The sequence below is a fragment of the Ptychodera flava genome, chromosome 8, assembly GCF_041260155.1.
Source record: "Ptychodera flava strain L36383 chromosome 8, AS_Pfla_20210202, whole genome shotgun sequence".
NCBI lineage: Eukaryota > Metazoa > Hemichordata > Enteropneusta > Ptychoderidae > Ptychodera > Ptychodera flava.
Window position 1 is genome coordinate 8,480,543 of NC_091935.1, and position 20,185 is coordinate 8,500,727.

General features: G+C 37.0%; 1 protein-coding gene and 1 non-coding gene across 2 annotated transcripts; one reads left to right on the plus strand and one right to left on the minus strand.

Moving 5' to 3' along the window:
• Window positions 1-6,631: 6,631 nt before the first annotated feature.
• On the minus strand, window positions 6,632-20,021 carry LOC139138387 (uncharacterized). The gene is made up of 17 exons (XM_070706750.1): window positions 19,837-20,021; window positions 19,049-19,118; window positions 17,586-17,655; window positions 15,947-16,022; window positions 15,486-15,574; window positions 14,801-14,947; window positions 14,269-14,320; window positions 12,544-12,644; window positions 12,211-12,296; window positions 11,507-11,588; window positions 11,043-11,128; window positions 10,641-10,731; window positions 9,972-10,145; window positions 9,486-9,558; window positions 8,592-9,283; window positions 6,965-7,059; window positions 6,632-6,675 (listed from the first exon to the last, which is right to left on the minus strand). Exons 1-16 carry the CDS (start codon window positions 19,902-19,904, stop codon window positions 7,052-7,054), a joined length of 1,965 nt encoding a protein of 654 aa, XP_070562851.1. The 5' UTR covers window positions 19,905-20,021; the 3' UTR covers window positions 6,632-6,675; window positions 6,965-7,051.
• Window positions 13,089-13,177, plus strand: Trnay-gua (transfer RNA tyrosine (anticodon GUA)). The gene is given in 2 exon segments: window positions 13,089-13,125; window positions 13,142-13,177. It is a non-coding gene; the product is annotated as a tRNA-Tyr (tRNA).
• Window positions 20,022-20,185: the final 164 nt, after the last annotated feature.

Sequence of the window (20,185 nt, forward strand, 5' to 3'; positions counted from 1 at the left end):
CTTTTTCCTCTAGAGTAAATGTATTTTTATTGAACAGAGATATTTTCATGCCTACTGAAATACATGTATTAATAAAATATAATTCTGCAAATACTCAATTTGCCTGTACATTACACTAGTATTAATTAATGTCTTTACTTTGTATTTCTGTACATGGTACCACGTTTTCCATAGAAAACGATCACGGTCATGCCAACATATGTCTTATGTAGGGTACAAGTACCAAAGATTGCTTTTAAGAATTCAACTCTATGTCCAGTGTATTTCGGTATAACTCATTTTCTATTATGTCGTTGGATTCATCCATTTGGAAGGTGGGGGTGACAACTCTGTCATTTTATGTGATATTGTTAGACTCATGATAGGTGGAGGTGAAAAGGTTTAACCCTTTCACCACCAGACATTGGTTCATCCCCAGTGGGCCAACATTGTGGGTAGCCTGTATTCAGAAAAACAGGGGTGTAAGGGTTGACACTATTCAATCTGAAATTTTCATAGTGTGTATCTGGCTATTACCATACTGTTACTGTGCCACACAATTTTTTTACAGTCTTTTACATATCTCGAAATCAGACAGTGTCTGAATATTCTTTTGTAACAAATTTTTTATGCCTTTCTTTCGCTTCTAGCTTTTGAATGTGTGTAAATGTTTGAATCTGCACAGACTCACAAACAAGTAAACATCAAATTAAATCAGAATAAATTCAAACAGAAAGTATTTATGAGCTGTAAATTTTTAGATGAATGTAGCCGTCACAGGATTTTAAAAAAATTACCATATGAAGAGTGAAATGTCAGATGTAGAAAGAACGTCAGTATGGCTTTTAAGTGCAAGGAAAATATTGTGATCTTATTGTGCAATTATTTATTTGGAAACATTATTATTGTAATAAAGTAATGCTGTAATGATTGAGCAGAGCAAATGTATATCATGGATGCTGTGTTGGCACACCAAACCATGTTTCTTCATGGCCATATGATTTGTCTTGCGATCTAATTGATTTGTAATTTTTCAGGGGATATGATTGTGAGCATTTGCAATATTTGCATACATAAATAATGTATTGCTTCCACGTCATTCAGTCTCAGTGAGTGAAAACCACTGTAAAATGTAAATATACTGTTGTTGTAACCGTACACAATTTCTCTACTGTCTATATTGTAACTTTCAGTTCTCTCCCATGTACCACATCCAGGGCATCATAAGCATTGGGTGTATGTCTCCAATATGTCCATTGCATTGACTCAAAGAAATATGCTTAATATCACTCATTCAGTGTGGAATTTGAAGAGGGACTGTGATTTAAATGAAGTTTATGGCTATTGGTCTCATTGTTGTATTACCATGACATAAGAATGGCATTATGGAAATGACAATAGGAATTAAAAACTTTCCCAGACATCTGTGAGCAGAAATTGTGACTTTAATATATTACTGAAATAGCACTATTTTGGATTGTAAGGTTGTCACCAATAGCAATCTTGTATGCATAATTTCTGAATGTCTTGAAAAAAACTGGAAAATGTTAATGTTATACATATTAATGACAGGATCATGTGATCAATTTCAATCTGCTTGATCGACAATAGTGAATGCTGTCAATAAAAATAAAGTGGCGAGTCATTCATTGAAATCAAATACACAGATTATTGTTGACAGGGTGCATTCAATGTATTGTAATTTCTTTTGACACCTTAAAATATTCATTTAGTCGTCAAAATATCAGTGATATAATTTCTTGGATGTTCACACTGCAAAGCATTCTGGGTGGCTACACCAATGTGATCTGTTGGTTACCATGTCAACACCTCTTGAAGGTATTAAACTCGTGGATGATCAATGATGTAAACTGACATTTTCAGAAGGGTAGAAAAAGGCCACTCACGCTCATGCCGGGAAGCAAAAACCACCTAGAAGCTTTGAATAGTATATTTATAGACTATGTGTGTACTATTTACTCCAATAAAGTGAAGCAACTGGGCTTTACTGTTTCTGATTATTGTGTCAAATTATTTCTTTTGACAACTTTCAGTTGTTTTTCTGTACAGATTAGAAAATTCAATAAACCAAATCATGTTTTTACCATACACAGCGAAATCTGTTTATTGACATTCATTTATAGCAGCTCTGTAATTTCTTATGCAGGTGTCAAAACCGACACCACACATTATTCAATAAAAGCATCGAAAGTTACAGATACTGTACCTGAAATCTGTTGTATGCCATTGAAGCGAACTGATGTCAGTGACAATTATTATAGTCCAGATTGTCATTGATCATGACGTGGTATGGGAAACTGATCAGACAACCTGGCGAAACTTGATCTATAGGACAACCAGATATGAACTGTAAATGCTCACGTGTTTCATTATATATTGCAGTCATGTGTAAATTTGAACCTTTGCCACATGTTTGCAACTTCATTGAAAGTATTATGATCAACATAATGAACAATATTCACCATAGATTAACTCTATAGGTCATTAAGTATTCAAATACGCAATTACCTAAAATAGAAATAATTAATTTCTTTGACTGCTGTCACTGTATCAACTCTTTAGTGTAATTGCCTCTTGTCAAGTCCTTCAAACTAAATATTCCAAACTTTGAAAGCTCATTAGATATGCAAACTATAATTAGCTGACATGAAAACTTAAGTGCGAAATGACTTCCAATATTGGTATAACCTGGTATAATCATCAATGTACATAGCATGTTATGCCAACTTTGATCAAATAAATCCAAGTATATATCCCTAATTAGGAAAGTTCATTAAATACACAAATTAGGAATTGGCTGAAGCAAAAATGCTTAATGCCTTTCAATAATGTTAGCCTACATAATAGTATCTTTAATGTACATAGCAAGTTTCATCAATTTTGGTCATGTAAATTCAAATATATATCCCTAATTTCAAAAATTCATTAAATATGCAAATTAGGAGCTGGATGAAGTAAAAATGCTTAATGACTTTCAGTAACGTCGTATCATAGTATATTTATGTACATAGCAAGTTTCGTCAACTTTGGTCTAGTCAATACAGATAAATATCCCAAATTATGAAAGTTCATTAAATATGCAAATAAGGAATTGGCTAATGTTCAAATGCTTAATGACTTTCAATAATGTTCTATCATAGTATCTTTAATGTACATAGCCAGTTTCGTCAACTGTGGTCTCGTCAATTCAGATAAATACCCCTAATTAGGAAAGTTCATAAAATATGCAAATTAGGAATTGGCTGAAGTAAAAATGCTTAATGACATTTAATAATGTTCTATCATAGTATCTTTAATGTACATAGCAAGTTTCATCAATTTTGGTCATGTAAATTCAAATATATATCCTTAATTTCAAAAGGTCATTAAATATGCAAATTAGGATTTGGATGTAGTAAAAATGCTTATTGACTTTCAGTAATGTTAAATCATAGTATCCTCAATATGCATACCAAGTTTCGGCAAGTTTGATCGAGTAAATTCAGATATATATGCCTAATTAGTAGATTTCATTAAATATGCAAATTAGTAATTATCTTTCACGTCACCCCTTAATAACTTGCACAGCTGATATATCTTGATGTGATCAACATTTGTAGCAAATCTCATCAAATTGTGTGCAGTCGTTCTCAATGTATAGCCGGTTTTTCTAAAATCATTAATTATGCAAATGAGCAAAAAGTAAGCAAGCCACACCCACCAAAAACTAATCAGTTCTTGCCATTTGCAAACTGAATCTATGTACCAGATTTGATTCTGATCTGATGAGCCGTTTTTGAGATATTGAGCACACAGACAGACAGACAGACAGACAGACAGACAGACAGACAGACACACACACACAGACACACAGACAGACAGACATCGCTGCGACATATGCTCACGTGTGTTTACACGTGAGCAAAAATGACCATATCAGCTGTCATTGTTTGTGCAATCAGTATGTTTAGTGATGACGGTACAAGAATTGGTTTGGTACCAAAGTATTGCCCCATGTTTAATAATTCCTTTATTTCAAGATTTACGTAATGAAATGAAGTAGTTAGTCTGTGTGCAGGGGAGGGGAAGAGAGAGAATAGATGATACAGAATGTTATTAGATGCAGAGTCAAAATGAATCTGTAAGGATTATAATGTTTTTAAAGTTTTTGCTTCTTCTCTCTCTTGGCATTGGTAAATAAATATCACTGAATTTGTTCCTAAACCATACCAATTTCAAAAAACTGCAGGTGATAGAAGATACATCATGAAACTATTTTTACAGAACGGGGATTCAAGTGCTTCAAAATGAAATGATGTTCTGCATGCCACTCAGCACAATCGTTAAAAGACCAAATACATGGTTGTGAATTTAATGGAATTATAAATACAACATACAAACATCTAACATCTGAGAAGTACTATTATTGAGGAGAAACACATTTTATTTTCTTGCAGAATGTATTGAATAACAACACACTTAAATGACGACGACGATGCTTGTCAACTTTTCTGGGTTTTTTTTGCGATTATAAATTCATGAAATTTTATTATTATTATTTGCATGTGTTGATGTCTGAAGACAGCCATAATTCCCAGGAAAGACTAATTTTTCAAAAAAAAAATTTCACTTCCATGTTGAAAAAGTGTGACTTAAATATTAGGCATTATAGGCATATCTTCAAGAAGGATTCAAATCATCTTTCGCAGATAATACACACAGTAATAATAAATGATTTTGGGAAGAAAAATGGAATTTTATGAGATGCTTTCCCTTGATAAAACAAAAACTTTATAAAACTACTGATATTACAAGAAGCATCAACTTTCTATCTATTAAAGACAACAATACCAAAGTGAATTCAATTGTCCTATGATCATTATCAAAAATAACTTTCTAACCAGTCTTCTTGAAGAAGGAATATTTGCAATAAAACGAATTACAGTAAAGTTTTCATCGTTTAACTACTTTCAGTGGTTATTTACAAACTATGTACATATTATATCGATATGAGAGTGTGAAGACAGAGCTCTAGATTGTGTAGCCGACCAATCCTGTAGGTTTATAGGTGCGTATTTTTGGAATTCTTGGCCCTGATACTTTGCTTTATAGTGTAGGAAACAACTTTTGTTTGTACATTAAGGTCATTCTACAGCCGGCAGTCCAGGGGAAGGTGGTCACAGCTACAGTCTCTGTGCCCGGATAGAGCAAATCGTCCGTGAGACTCTCTGGTTCTGGTGTGGTAAAATTGAGGCAAACGATGAATTTTACGCCTCGACAGGTTCCCTTGCCGGAGTGTCTGAGAGGGCGCTGGTCAGTGTTGAAATGTCGATGTCTTCGCCGGTTTCTTGCAGCCGACTTTGCTCGGTCAGTAACTTCTGATATTCAACTTCCAGCTGAGCCTGTTTGCCATGACGTAAAACAGATGAGACGACGGTGAAATGAAAGTGGGGATGTTTCACAAACCTATCTAAACATCCCAAAACAGAAGCAGGCGCGGAAAGGTGCGCAGACTGATCTTTTGTCTGTTCTGTATAATGTCGAATGAGGGACTAGCATGTAATCAAAAAGCAAAGTTATCAACGAAATCATCGAGGTAGTGTTACGTGCTTCGAAAGTGAAATACTCAAACTTTGGCTCAAATTTTCCTAAAAAAGAAACTTTCAATCATATTCTTCGAAATCAAGAATAGATTTGGGGTCACGTGAAAATCTTGGTACCTAACATTTATCGGCAGTTAAGATTCAAAACTGCCGCCATCCCTGTGTACAATTTTAGGGTGATAAGAAGAGCTAGCTTAAAATCTCCTGACACTGGCGGTAGATCAGAAAAGGATCGTAAAAAATTGAGTGTGTCTCCGAGGCGTGCATTCTTTCTGAAACAATAAAAATTATGCAAAATGATGGCTTTAACGGCACACATACATTTATCATGTCAAGTCTCGCCCTGTTCTGCCTTACCCGTTCTTTGGCGAGTTCATTTTTCTCTTCTTCAGATTTTTCGGATAGAATCTTCTCTTTATCCTGGTTTATTTGCTGCGTCTGATCAAGCTGGCGGGAGAAAGATCAAATTCGATCATCTAGACTTTCCTTTGCAGACTTAATAAGAGTTCTATAGTTGTTATATTTATTTCATCTTTTAATTGAAAAGTAAAATTCAACAATCATTTATTTTTGTGTGAGATTTGTGCTTGTTCGGAGCCTTACGATTACATTTGTACGAACTGCCAGACAGCATAGCAGAACGTTTAAAATGCACCGTCACAGGAAAATGTCCAACCAAGTATTATACCAATTGAATGATGAAAGCAAATAAGACTTATGAGTGCTGAAATATCATTCTCTGACCTTCCTGAGGCTGAAGTGGCTGGTAGAGTTAGAATTCCCGACGGTCGCTCTGTTTTGACCCCGATTTTAAGGACTAAATATCCAAAATTGGTTTATCAAATCTTAATTACGCAGTTGGAACCACCAAGGACATTCGAAGCGTATAGGCGACATCATTGCATCTGCGCCTTGGTTTTTCGCAACTTCTGTCGATGTCGAGGAGTATAAAAATGGCCCAAGAATACATCAATGTGGGACTTCCGATTTGTATGTTTCGTTCCCCTTGTTCTCTGTTCTTACCTTTTCTTCCATGTACTTTTCACGTTCATGGTTTAAAACCGTTCTTTCTCTCATCAGACGTAGCCGTTCACTGAAATGAAAGAGAAAAACAGGCAGTCTAGTATGCCCATGGTTTTATCATAACCTCAAGTTTTCTGCATTTAAATGTGGCAGTCATAATCCATTGACTTAATACCATGATAGAATTTGGTAAGTGTGTGCCTTAAATTGGCCCAGAGAGAGAAACTTTTCACGGGAAAGTTTCAAATGGTAGAAGAGTAATAATTTGCCAGATTTATTTCAAGTGCGATCTGTACGGTTTGTGATGCATAGTTATGTAATGTCAAACTGCTAAAGATGCTATGATTGAAAAGATGTACCTGTGTATTTCTCTGTAGTGATCGTGTAGAATCTGGAATGCTGTGTTGATGTGTTGAAAAGCATTCCTCTTCGCTTCCAACACATCTTTAGTAACCTGAAACAAAAAAAGTTGATGACGGATGCCAGCGATAAAGTATACACAGATCGAATAACTTAATTTACAGCATTTTAAGCTTACAAGTGTACAATATGTATGTATGTATGTATGTATGTATGTATGTATGTATGTATGTATGTATGTATGTATGTATGTATGTATGTATGTATGTATGTATGTATGTATGTATGTATGTATGTATGTATGTATGTATGTATGTATTTATTTATTTATTTGTTGCATCCCTTTTAGATCAGGGGCTCACTAAATAAAACATTAGGAGCTGCAAAACACTGATGAAAAATAAATTTCAAGTACAGAGAGAAGAAGAAAGAAAAAACCAAAAAAAAACAACACAGCAACAATAATAATAAAAACTAGAATGCTAACAGCTAGTTCAAAAAATTCCTTCTGTTGTCTACAGCTTCGACTAAGAATTGTTTAAAAATAATATCAATTTTGTAGCTTAATTCAGGGTTGTAGTTTTCAGTTGAGTCTCCTAAATACAAACAAATCAACCCTTTTCTTTCAATGAAATCTTTATATAAATTCATTTCTTTGTCATTCAAGAGAATTTCTTCTGTCTTAGCCATTAATTTATTTCTTTCAGTTGAGAAGTGTTGACATTTAAACAAGAAGTGATCTAATGTCTCATCTTCTTTACCACAACATGGACAGGTATAATCATCCTCTCCATTTTCCCATCGTCTCGTTTCATATTTTAACCCCAGAGTACATGACCTTGCTTTGAACTTTAATTGGGCACCTTTAAATTCATTCATAGTTTTCAAATATGATTCACATTTTAATTTCTTTTTAAATTTTTGGTAATGAGCTAAGGTGGATTTTTTGGTTGTGTTGTCTCTCCATGACTTTTCATCATCATCTAAAATGATTTCTTTAATGTTTTTGTCTGTGAGGTTGTGGATAGTTGTGATATTTAAATTCATTTGTATATCGCTGACAGATTTTGGCCAGTTCCAACACAACTTCTCATTCTGCCCTGCCTGTGAATTAATTAAACACATGTGATTAAAAATTTGTTTGGTCCATCTGGAGTTGACCATATCATGTAATCTTTTGTAATATTTCAGTTTCATGATATTTAGTTTACTTCTCATTGTATTCCAGCCAAGGTCACCAAGTACTGCTTCATTAGCAGTGTGTCTGCAGGCCTTTAAAATAAATTTGCCAACCAAGCGTTGCATTCGCTCAAGACTTTCTAAGTCTGTTGTGCTGAGAACGAGTAGTTCCCCAGCATACTCAATTGATGGACGCATTATGTGATTCCACAAGGAAAAGCCATAATCAATTCTATTTATATCTCCATGGTTACCAAGAATTGCCTGTATGTATGTATGTATGTATGTATGTATGTATGTATGTATGTATGTATGTATGTATGTATGTATGTATGTATGTATGTATGTATGTATGTATGTATGTATGTATGTAGTTATGTATGTGTCTACATATTTTATGTGTATAGCTATAGGTATGTTCATTTGGTTTTGATACACGTTTATTACCATTTGTTGTTCCTGTTCCTGCAGTGATTGTTGTTCTTGGTGTTTGTTGTTGTTGTTGTTGTTGTTGTTGTTGATCTTCTTGATGTTGTGGCTGTAGTTGTTGTTGTAGTTGTTGTTGTTTTTCTTGTTTTTGTTCTCGTTCTTGTTGTTGTTGTTCTTGTGGTGGTGGTGGTGGTGGTGATGATGGCGGTCGTTGCTGCAGTGGTTGTTCTTTCTGCTTCATTGGTCGTTGTTGTTGTTTTTCTTGTTTTTGTTCTCGTTCTTGTTGTTGTTGTTCTTGTGGTGGTGGTGGTGGTGGTGATGATGGCGGTCGTTGCTGCAGTGGTTGTTCTTTCTGCTTCATTGGTCGTTGTTGTTGTTGTTGTTGTTGTTGTTGTTGTTGTTGTTGTTCTTTCTGCTTCAATGGTTGTTTTTGTTGTTGTTGCTGTTGCTGCTGCTGCTGGTGTTGTTGCTTTTGCTGCTTCTTTGGTTGTTGTTGTTGCTTTAGTGGTTGTTGATGTTGCTGCTGCTGCTGTTGCTGCAGTTGTTGTTGTTGTTGTTCTTGTTGCTGTTGCTGCTGCAGAGGTTGTCGATGCTTCTGTTGTCTTTGTTGTTGTTGGTGTTGAGGTGGGGGTGTTGATTGGGATACTCCGATGACAGGTGGTAAACTACTGGTGCTAGGACTTTGTTGTCGATAGAATGGTTGTTGATATCTGTTACAGCAATGGAATCAAATGATAAACGCTAAAATTCGTCATGAATATATTCTTACAGTATAAAAGCTATTGGAAAAAAAATGTTTATTACAAATTTGAATAATTTGATATTGTCAAACTATTGTATGTTTTTACTATGTTGTTCACTATTGAAAAGTTAGCCAACAAAAATTACCGTAGCCCAAGTAACATTACTCACGGTTGACTCTGAACTGTTAGACCTCGCGCTGGCTGTGTCAGGCTTAACGACAATCTTGAAATTGAACTTTGCTCTGAAAGTGAGAAAATACGCGTACGGGCACTGTAGGTGATTATAATAAATATGTGTGACGTTATCTTAATTAAATAGTCAGACCACTGGAGTGAGCCTTTTTAACGAGTCACTCATTCTATATTCTTGAACACATAAAATGGCCAGAGAGCATTTCATCTGCAACAACTGACTCAAAATTTCTTATTTGTACATCAACAAACGAGACGACATATCCTGCAGTAGACTTAAGTTGCGGTTTCTCAACTACCCCATACTAATTGATTTCCATGGAAACAACCTAATGCTATGTGAAAATGGAAACATTGCCATGGTATCAAAGTGTCAGACTTGGGGATTTGCAAACAAAGAAAACCCAAATTACTGATCTCGATTATTTTGGTATCGACAAGTGAGGTGATCGAAACTTCTCACCTGGCCATATTCCCATCGCTCGTCTGTCACTTTCTCTCAACACAGGTGGCGCTGTCCGCAATAGAGGGTTTGTCCGCAACAAAGGGTCATTCTCGGCAAGCCTTAAACTCCAACTCAGCCTGTCGGACGTGGCGTGCACCTTTTTCGCAGGTGTGCCATCGGCTATCATGAACACTGTTGTATATAAACAATACTTTTTTGTGTCCTTCTTGTAATGAAGATGTTATAAAAGTATTATTCCCTGCGCTTTGTTTATATTTCATAACTCGACACTCATTGAATTTCGGTCACCGGTCACACAGCATTTCATTTCATGACAAGTACAAACCCCAGAATATCTACTTGCACGGGTTGAAGAAAAGTCAAAACAACAGACTTTACGCTGTGATAGATGAGTGTAGATCACACATGAAGATAGTCGAGCGCGAAAAGCCTGATAGAGTTGACCTCAGCAAAATAATTATTTTACCCAAATGTGACGTATCTTCTCGTAGATCACGACTAGCTGGCTGAGTATAGTACGATCTCATACAGTGTGACTACAACATATGAGTTTATGTAGCGCTATGGTAACACTTTCCCACTAAAGCTGTTGATTATTGACCCTTCCATTTCATCACCCCTCTCCCACCCCGATCATGGAACAAAAAGAGGGCGCAGATGTCTTACTTTTCTTTCTTTCGGATGGATTGATAAGTTTAGCAATTTTAACGTCGTTGCTGTAATATCCGTTTTCGTCGAGTCCACCGATTACAAACAACTGCAAAAAAGTGAAATGACACTATAAAGTAACTAAAAACTCAATTGAAATTTAAATTACCTTTTTCACAAATCAGAATTTTTAGTGCTTTTAGTGCTCTCTCTCTCTCTCTCTCTCTCTCTCTCTCCCTCTCCCTCTCTCTCTCTCTCTCTCTCTCTCTCTCTCTCTCTCTCTCTCTCTCTCTCTCTCTCTCTCGATTGCTCTATTAGGTTTCTCTGCACACGGCATGTACCAGATCCCCCACTTGTTGACTTTGACCAGATGGTAAAGTTTTTGTGTCTCCAAATGCAAGAGAATTTAAAGACCCTTACTCGACTGTGAAAAATAAACGCTGTGTGACCATATCGTCTGCTCGGTGCAGGACCCGTATGTAGCGGATGCTTCCACTTCATCAAGCCTGAAAGTCATAACAAAACCGCAGATATTTCAAGTTCATGTGCATGTAGGCTGCATGAACGCAACAAAGCGTCACGACAGAAGTTGTGGTGGGGTTTCTTGAACGTCGAGTCATTCATCAACTTATTTGAAGGTAAATGATTTTGCTATTTTTTTTATTTCAATACCAAAGGATTGTGTTCGCAGTTTTGGCACTATAGTTCAATGTCAGTACGATGATCAAACATCACTACAACCACGACTGTAAGATTGCTTCATTGAAAAAAGAGTGTCAGGGTTTGAATACCAACAGCACGAGGCAGCTCAGCGTCGCCTTATGAAGCTTACATGAGCAAACCAAGGAAATACATGCCTAGAATGGCTAGATGACATTATTTACCTAAACTCAGCTTACAAATATCCCCGAAAGTACTGTGCTGGCCGTTTACTGAATCATCTAAGCCACCAAATATGTAAATATCCTGCAAAGAAGATTGTGGAAAAGACTGATCAGAAAATCGACAGTAACTATCATAGGCTATTGTTACGGTTCAAAAAAGAATGTTCGATTGTTTTGAATTGTGATTGATTGATTTACGGTTACTTCAATGAAGTGGGGATTTCTTGCGTTTGATATATTGGGCATGTGACTGTGACTGGTGATTATTGATTGATTGATTGAATTGGTTTATCAACGATGACTTCAGCGGACGTTGTCATACACGGAACTTGAAGACAATACAAACTTTTAAAAATGTGCTCAGAAAAACAAAGTTTTAATTTTTTTTTTTTAAATTACATAAAGTGACTGAAAAAAAGAGCAATGTCACTACTGTCTATAATAATGGAGGGATTCTACTAAAAAAGGCGTCATGAAGACCATTGACTCAAACATACGGGACGTAAGCAATACAATACGACGAGTTAAAATCTCTGTGGGTACATATAGATAATAATATGAAGTTTTTATAATTGTACATTCAGCAATGTCATTAGTGTTCTATGAAGGCGGGGGGGGGGAAGGGTCTGGTCAGGACAACTAGCAAAGTGTGACTATACTTTCAGCTGGCAATTATAGTTTCTTGGCTGCGATGATCCACTTGCCTTGTCTCTATGACTGCAAAAAGAATGACATCCCCTCGCTGCGGGCGCTCTTCCCTCCAACGTAGGTGCCCACCAGGTACAAGTCTCTGAAACACATATGGCACAGTTTATCACACGATATTTGCAATGCCGACAACATTGTCGTTTACTACAGAGTGCGGATATCATGAAATAAGCCGAGCGGTGACTCCTAAAAATTTCAGGCTTTAAGAACCAGACTTTTATTAATATCTGTTTTACTTAATTTCTTTATCAATTCCACCTCATTATGTAGCATATATAATTAAGCTTACAGATTAAAATACTTTAATTGCCTTGTTTTTATTTTCTTACCTGTATCAAATACATGCAAGTCGTTGAAGCAAATATCTTCAGCCCCGCTCCCGCCAAATATGTAAATTTGTTGTTGGACCACCGCTGCTGCATGATCACATCTGTTCAACAATGCAGAACGAGACTGATTATTCACTTGATGGATTTATGGGTCGATTAATTTTTAATAGAGTCAGTACGTGCAAAGAATCTAACATATTTTTATCTATTCAAGCCCACTGACATATGCTAGAAAAACCGTCACGGGAAGCCCGCAAATATTTTGCTAGTAGTTTTAGAGTTAAATCTGTACAGATGCGATTCGCTTGTAATTCATTCATGATTTCTAAATATAGCGAACGTGATTTGCATAATATTAAACCTGCCACAGTTGATAAAGATCTCTGTGTGTGACAGAAAATTAAACTGATACGAACGACACCCCTCTGACAAACTACATTGATATGATATGTGTAGTAAATACAGGCGACCACACGGGACGCCCATATCACGTTGTTCTGTGCGGGTGATATATATTTTGATACTGGTTGTCTGATAACGCATATCCTTCGATAGCTCAGTTGGTAGAGCGGAGGACTGTAGAGGTATCAATGCTGTCATCCTTAGGTCGCTGGTTCGAATCCGGCTCGAAGGATTATTTTACGCGAGAAGACATTTTGAAGTTGACACAATTTTAATCGATCACCTATTAACAATTCACCCTTTCTGTCGTTATCTGAACTGATATTTTACGCTTCTCTGCGTGAATTCACATTGCATCAAACAGCTATATCGGCATTTTTCTTTAGTAAAAATGTTCGAATGAAACCTAAACTATTGTATCTCCAGCTTTCAGAAAGCTTTTTTGAACAATAAATAGAAAGTTACAGGAAATCGCCTAGGTGCAACACAAATGCATCAATAGCCTGGGATTTTCTGTTACCTTGTTTGTCTAAAAACATATATGAACGCATGGTCGATATTTTAATAAACTTGCCACTGAAAGTAATATCAAAGTAATAAATATCCGTCTTTTCACGCTAATAATATTGAAGGTAGTATGCGCCTCGGAAGTGAAAGATTTAAACTTTTTGCTCAAACTTTCCTTAAGCAATCTTTCAACCATTCACTTTCAAAATCAAGAATAAAATTCGGGGGTCACCGTGCAAATTTTGGTACTAGAGAAACAAATAACTCAAGTTTTACCGATATTTAAAATTCAAAATGGCCGCCATCCTTGTGTTAACTCTATGGAGAAAAATAAAATTTTCGAATTTCGAAAAACTAAGCCGGTGAAAAGTTTTCTTACACCAATAGCTTTAAAATGAACCCCCAGAAGTGGTATATTCAGAAAAGAATTGTAAAAATTTGAGAGTCCGAATATGTGTTTCCAAGGCGCGTTCTGAAAATCAATTTTTATGTCCACGTCTTATATTTTTCTATTCTGCAAACATGGAACACGCCAGATCGATGAAGGTTTTAAAAGTAAGGAATGGATCAGATCATGAAAGGAGTGGTCCAAAAGTTCAAAAATTTTGCACAGCAAAATTGATACAACCTTTTTTTTCAGCCAAGTTGTTATTTTCACAAAAAATTATATTCACATGAAGGTCCATTGGGGGCAGGGTGGTATGCATGCTTTGCACAGTCCAAAAAGTATAATTTGTCAAAATTTTGGAATGCGAACTAGACTCATCATCCTGACCAACCCCCTCCCCAAGATATAATGGTCCGTCCCAAACCTACCTTGGTTGTGGGGCTATACTTTCCGTTTTAATCTGAGTCCATCGTAGCTTATCTGTAGGGAGATAAATAAAATGCGGTCTCTTTTGTATAAATACAAAAGCAGCAGCTTCAAAGAGAACAGAGAAACTATGCTGCCTAACCCCTTGTGCCCAAGTCAACTTTACACCGTCTCCAATACAACGATTTCTGGACTTGAATTTCCCACTTTTTAATGATACAATTATTTTCTTTGTTCACCTCTAAGATACGGCAATGCATCGTCTAAAATCTATCCGCCGTTTATGTACCCCCAACCGTTAGAGCGGATATAGATTCCAAGCAATGAGATGCAGTACTTCAATACTGTTGTTCCTAACATAATTGACATAATCTGATCATTGACCAAGGGTCGATGATATTATGTGAAAATGTCCTCAATACATCGAAACGTCTTTCAGACTAATCTTTCCAAGGAGGTTCCACTTTACGCACACCTGGTGGCTGTTTCTTTCATTTGATTCTTGCCTGTGTGTCTGTATGCTGCGGTATTTACCTGTATTGAACACATACATAGCATTGGAAGCGTCACAGTTGACGATGCCGCCAAACACATAGATGTTATTGCCAACCACAGACGCCGTGTTATTCAGAGCCCTCGGCTCCGGTCCCCGAGTTACGCATTTCTCCCAGTTCAGAGTATCTGCAGATAGAGATTCCATTGTTATTTGAAATTGTATACACATGGTTTGTCTAATCTAAAGATTAAGCGATTCCGTCAACAGAAAAAATATCGTGTCCTTCATGCGCAGGTCCAATGAACGGTGTTAGCGAGAAGTTTTACAGCTAGGAAGCGAAACTTTCACAGAGTTTGTGATATGGCCAGTAGATGGTGAAAATGTACATTTAGCATTTGTGAACACAACGTGCTACGGGTATTCCTATAGGCTTTTCATTTTAGATGTAACTATGTAATTTCATGTAACTACTCATAAATGTATTGAACAGATCAGTGATAGAAAGAAACGTGAGAGCACATTGAATTCTGGCTATGGATGTCAAATTTGGTTGAGACACTCTCTTTCAGGAAAAGGGGCAGTACACGTGCCCCTGGACATTTATAATTACCTTTTGGACACTTTCCCTAACCCTACTCCTTATCCTAGCTCCAACTGATGAGGTGGGAGATGTCTGGATGGTAGGCCTATATGCATGGGTAACCGAAACCGAAACCCTCTTACCTGGATCAAAAATGTACACTCCCTTCAAATTCCTGGCCGACATCAGATGGTCTCGACCTCCCAACAGATAAAGTGAAGAACCAACGGCACTGAGGATGAGAAATTGGGGTACAATTTGTGTGAGGTGGCGAAGTCCTGTTTTAAAACAACTTTTAATTTTTTGAATATCTATCATTTGTGAAGTTTGTGGGACGATTATTTCGCATACTGTACAACGAAATATTCCAATGAATTGCTAAGGCGATTGTGATTTACTCATTAAAACGGAAAAGTACTGATTAACTGCTGCATGGAAGATTTTTGAAGTGACCACTATAGTTCGTTTATACATGTTGATGAATATGTTTGATTAAAGTATCTGCCACTAGTGCTTTCGCGTATTCGTGTAGGTCATCTGCCAAACAGTCTGAAATGGATAGACGTTAAGATGGTCTCCGGACATTACAAAGAAAAGCATTTACCAGAGCGAGTGATCGTCTCGTTTGGATGGTATGTCACCTATCTGTGTCAGTCTTTTCCATTCTAACTGACTGCCGACTGTAGAAAAGACAAATAAACGAATACATATTAGATACTGGGTAATTATTCAGCTAGCAGGGCTTCGGAAAGAGACATCTTTTTTGACATTGCAGTATTTGACTATTTTGATCGTCAGGTTGATTTCATTACACACTGAGATATTATAACAACTACGTTCGTTAATATCCATTGATTCAAGTCCATTGTCATTAATTTCTTATTCAAATTGCATTCAGCATACGCGTGATTCTGTATGACTGCAACATCACTTCATAGACTTAATTTGTCAGTCAAAGGTTTGTTCATCAGGGTTATATTTGTCGCTCATTACTCTGTATTCTTCAATATTCGATCATTACGTGACTGCAATTAATTTGTTGGGAATAAGATTCGTTTTCAAATTTTAAACTGGCCTTAGGGTGTTCGATTTCAATGCAAAGCGGAGACGTTTTACTGTTTTCCGTATTCTTCACAGCGATGTTGCCAACGCTCTATGAGCTGTATGGTATTTCATCATACAAACTCTTTGCTCGTGGTCGGAATGGAGTAATTGGATCTGCGAGTACCAATAAGCCGCAATAATCCGATAAGAAAGGCAGTTTCAAAAGGCCATGCCCGGCACCTAAAAAATTCGAATCCTCACTGTTCACCGTTGCGCCCCAGCAGCGGGTATTGCTAGCTTCAGTTATAAAAATGCCTCTACAAGATTTGGTGTTCTTATGAACAACCCCGCGACGATGGATATGGTTACCACGATGAATGCGTTCACCGTGTTGTTAAGGTAGAATGCGCCTTGGGGACAGATATTCGGACTCTTGAACTTTTATAATACTTTCTTTCAGTCTACCACTTGGAGTGGGGCTCATTTTGAAGCTCGTGGAGTAAATTTTCACCAGCTTATCTTTGTCAAAATCCAAATTGTATCTCTCCCCCTCCCCGTAGAACGTAGAATTAAAACAGGAATGGCGGCCATTTTGAATTTCAAGAGTCAGTAAAAACTTGATAATTTGTTTCTCTGGTACCAAATTTAGCACCGTGACGGTGACCCTTGATATTTATTCTTGAACTGGGGAACTGAATAGTTTAAAGTTTTCTTACGACAAGTTTGAACCAGCGTTTAAATATTTCAATTTCAAGGAGCATACTACCTTCAAGATATTACTAGTGCCATTCAGCGCTGAGTCAAAGTTGGGTCATTTACACGAATACCACACTTTGAGTATACCGCTTACATAGGTCGAAAGTAAAATAATGTGTGTTCAGGTGTATGTTTGTTATTACTACGTACAACAAATATTTTGGTCTGGCACATATCTAAGATATTTTAGGCTTAACGCGTCAGTTCTCTAATTGACTCCCACTACACACTATACACGAACCAACTTACTTTGTTCTAACGAAATTACTCAACAGAATTAAAGTGATATTGACATTTTCTCAATAGCAATTGCAGTCCGGATTATCGAAACCGCAGCTATTGATCGCAAATATGTTTCCGTTCTCGCAGATTTTTGAAGAATATTTTATGTTCAAAATGCAAAAGAAAAAGTGGTTTTGTCTATTGGCTAAGTGAAAACTTACTTTTTAACCTGTAGAAATCGTTGTAGAACGTAATACCATAGTCGGAGTCCCCTCTTTCCTCAAACTGGCTCTGAAACGATAAAAATATAACTCTCTCTCTCTCTCTCTCTCTCTCTCTCTCTCTCTCTCTCTCTCTCTCTCTCTCTCTCTGATATCTAGGATTCATAGCACGATATCCTCAATAACACGTTGTTCGGTTTTGTGTGTTTGATAATAAGTAACCAATGATTCGACGTTCATCAAATGCCAATGGCCGTCACGAATCTGTATAATTGTCGACCAGCATTTATCACAAAATTGACGAGGTCAGGGTCGATAGAGTTTTACTCCCTGAAAATCATGCCAAGTCTTCAAGGTTTTCGATCAGAGAAAATATACTCGCGATAGTTAATTTACGTGGCAGTGGATTATTTTCTTTAATTTTAAGAGAGAAATATTTATATCATTGACGATAGGGTATCGGATTAAATGGTAAAAACGTATGACAACAGCCACTCAAAGTCATAAATGTCAAACCGCCAGTGTCTTAAAATATGAACGTGAAATAAAAAAGCTTTTATGAGGATAAATACGTTGTGACAGTTGTTCGTGTCACCGTTTCGAGTGTACTGACAAGGCTCTTAATCAGTCTAGCTTGTTATTTTAACAAGATATGACAAAATGTGTGTAATGATATTAACCTATAGGATTTAATGATCCAAGGATGTTCGTCTACCGTACTGACTTATCATGTTTTACCGAGCTCTATTGCAAATCGAGGTCAAATATTTAGACATAGCATTGAACGTCTAGTCTTCTCAATATGACATCTTTCTGGTCAGTAACTTTACTGATTCAGTAGGGCAAGGACCCCTCCCCTCCCGACTATACGATTTACGAACTGTTACTTTTAGCGAACGCGATTTGCCAATTTTTGTTGTCGTTACTGGTCATCTTCTTGATACGGCGAAATCAGTGCCAGCCGACAACGCGATTCCAAGTTCGACGTTTCGTATGGTGTGTTGTAAATGACACAGATAATTCGCCTTCCTTAAAATACCGGAGATAATTACTTCCATTTCAATGGGTGATCCTTGCCAAAAGCACGTTACTAGTTTTGTGGCATCGACATTGCCATTTCGTTCGTTTAAAGTCTAGGCACAAGCAAATCTGGTATTGTTCAGCGGGTCGGGTAGAATTTCGATTCAAGGAAAATTGATCCACTTATACCACCAAAGAAACTGAATATCACGGAATTATGACGTGCACGAGTGTACTTTGATACGTCCCATATTTTATGTCATGATGTTTCATGAAGTGGCAGATGTTGAATTCATCATAAGCTCACTCGTTAAATGACACCCACACAAGATTTTGGTGCCCTGTATTCATGTATGCTCGTAGGCAATATTTGGATTTGCCTTATAGGTAACACAGGTATTCATAATTGTCTAAAATGACAATGTTTGCACAAAGATTTTCACCTGAGCCTGGCAGCTGCTCCCACCGAACAGATAGACTGAGTTCCCGAGCATTGCGACAGCGTGTCCTTGTCTAGCAAAATAGAAAAAAAATATCTGCACTAGTAGTCGACGTCGAGACATTTACTACAGAAATGGATAAAACACTCGTTTTTCTCAAACCAAGAAAAGCGTCCATAGGTTTTGCGTGATAAAACGTGACATATATGTTCCACGCAAGAGCTATTATAGAATGGCGATTTTTAAAAGGTAAATATCTATTGCTCTATCAAGTTGCTATGGTAATCCTACGATTCAAGTGACGCTGTATCGCCCTTACTAACTGTATCACAACGACTTCTCTATTACAGTAACTCACGCTGGCTGTTATTAGACGGAGCTTTAAGCAGTAACCAAAGTGAAAATACAAAAAGTTGCAGATTTTGCTCAGGCATTTAAAAAAGTAACGCCACATTTTTAGCTGCAGTTTTAACATCCCTAATGCTCGATTTTAAAAGTCTTCAGAGAGCATGTGGTTCTTGAATCCAAGAACTGGTCATGAACTAAACGAGTTTTAAAAACAAATTTTACAGTCTTCTTATCTTAAAGATTTTAAAGCTATAGCTTTGGATCTCCTATCATAATCGATATGTCTGTTTACAATTTAACCGCTATGTGTCTACAAGAAGTCAAGGTATATGCACTGGCCATAGTACGCGGCAGTTGCCACATCAACGAGTTTTGTTATGACAACGAAATCTGTGAAAATGGAGATTCTACAAGACGATAGACTACACAGAGCAGAGTCTTACCTGGGTGAAGGTGGGTCACCATAAACTTTGATTGGTAACCACTGCAAACTCGCCATAACTACAGCCATGGTTATTGCTGAATTGGGGACTGCACGGCAATGATGTTTTCACGTCTGTGGTCGCTTTGTGGTCTGACTGTCACAACTGCGTGACCATTTCACGAGGCACAACATGAATATAAATCTGATCTGTAACCTTTGCACTCTGGAATTCGCAGCAGAGCGTGCCTCCGACACCGGGGGTGATAAATCTTGGAGGTTTTTACACCGATGTTATTACAGTCTTGGCCTGAGAAACAATGTTACTAGGGAGGCCAGGGCAGACGTACGCCACAATGTTTACTGCATGT

Excerpts from the sequence above, each read along its gene's own strand:
- LOC139138387 (XM_070706750.1), bottom strand. The coding sequence starts at position 19,904 with ATGGCTGTAGTTATGGCGAGTTTGCAGTGGTTACCAATCAAAGTTTAT. Across the intron at positions 16,023-17,585 it reads CGATTTCTACAGGTTAAAAA|TCGGCAGTCAGTTAGAATGG; the intron begins GTAAGTTTTCAC and ends TCTTTTCTACAG. Across the intron at positions 9,559-9,971 it reads AGCGATGGGAATATGGCCAG|AGCAAAGTTCAATTTCAAGA; the intron begins GTGAGAAGTTTC and ends TCTCACTTTCAG.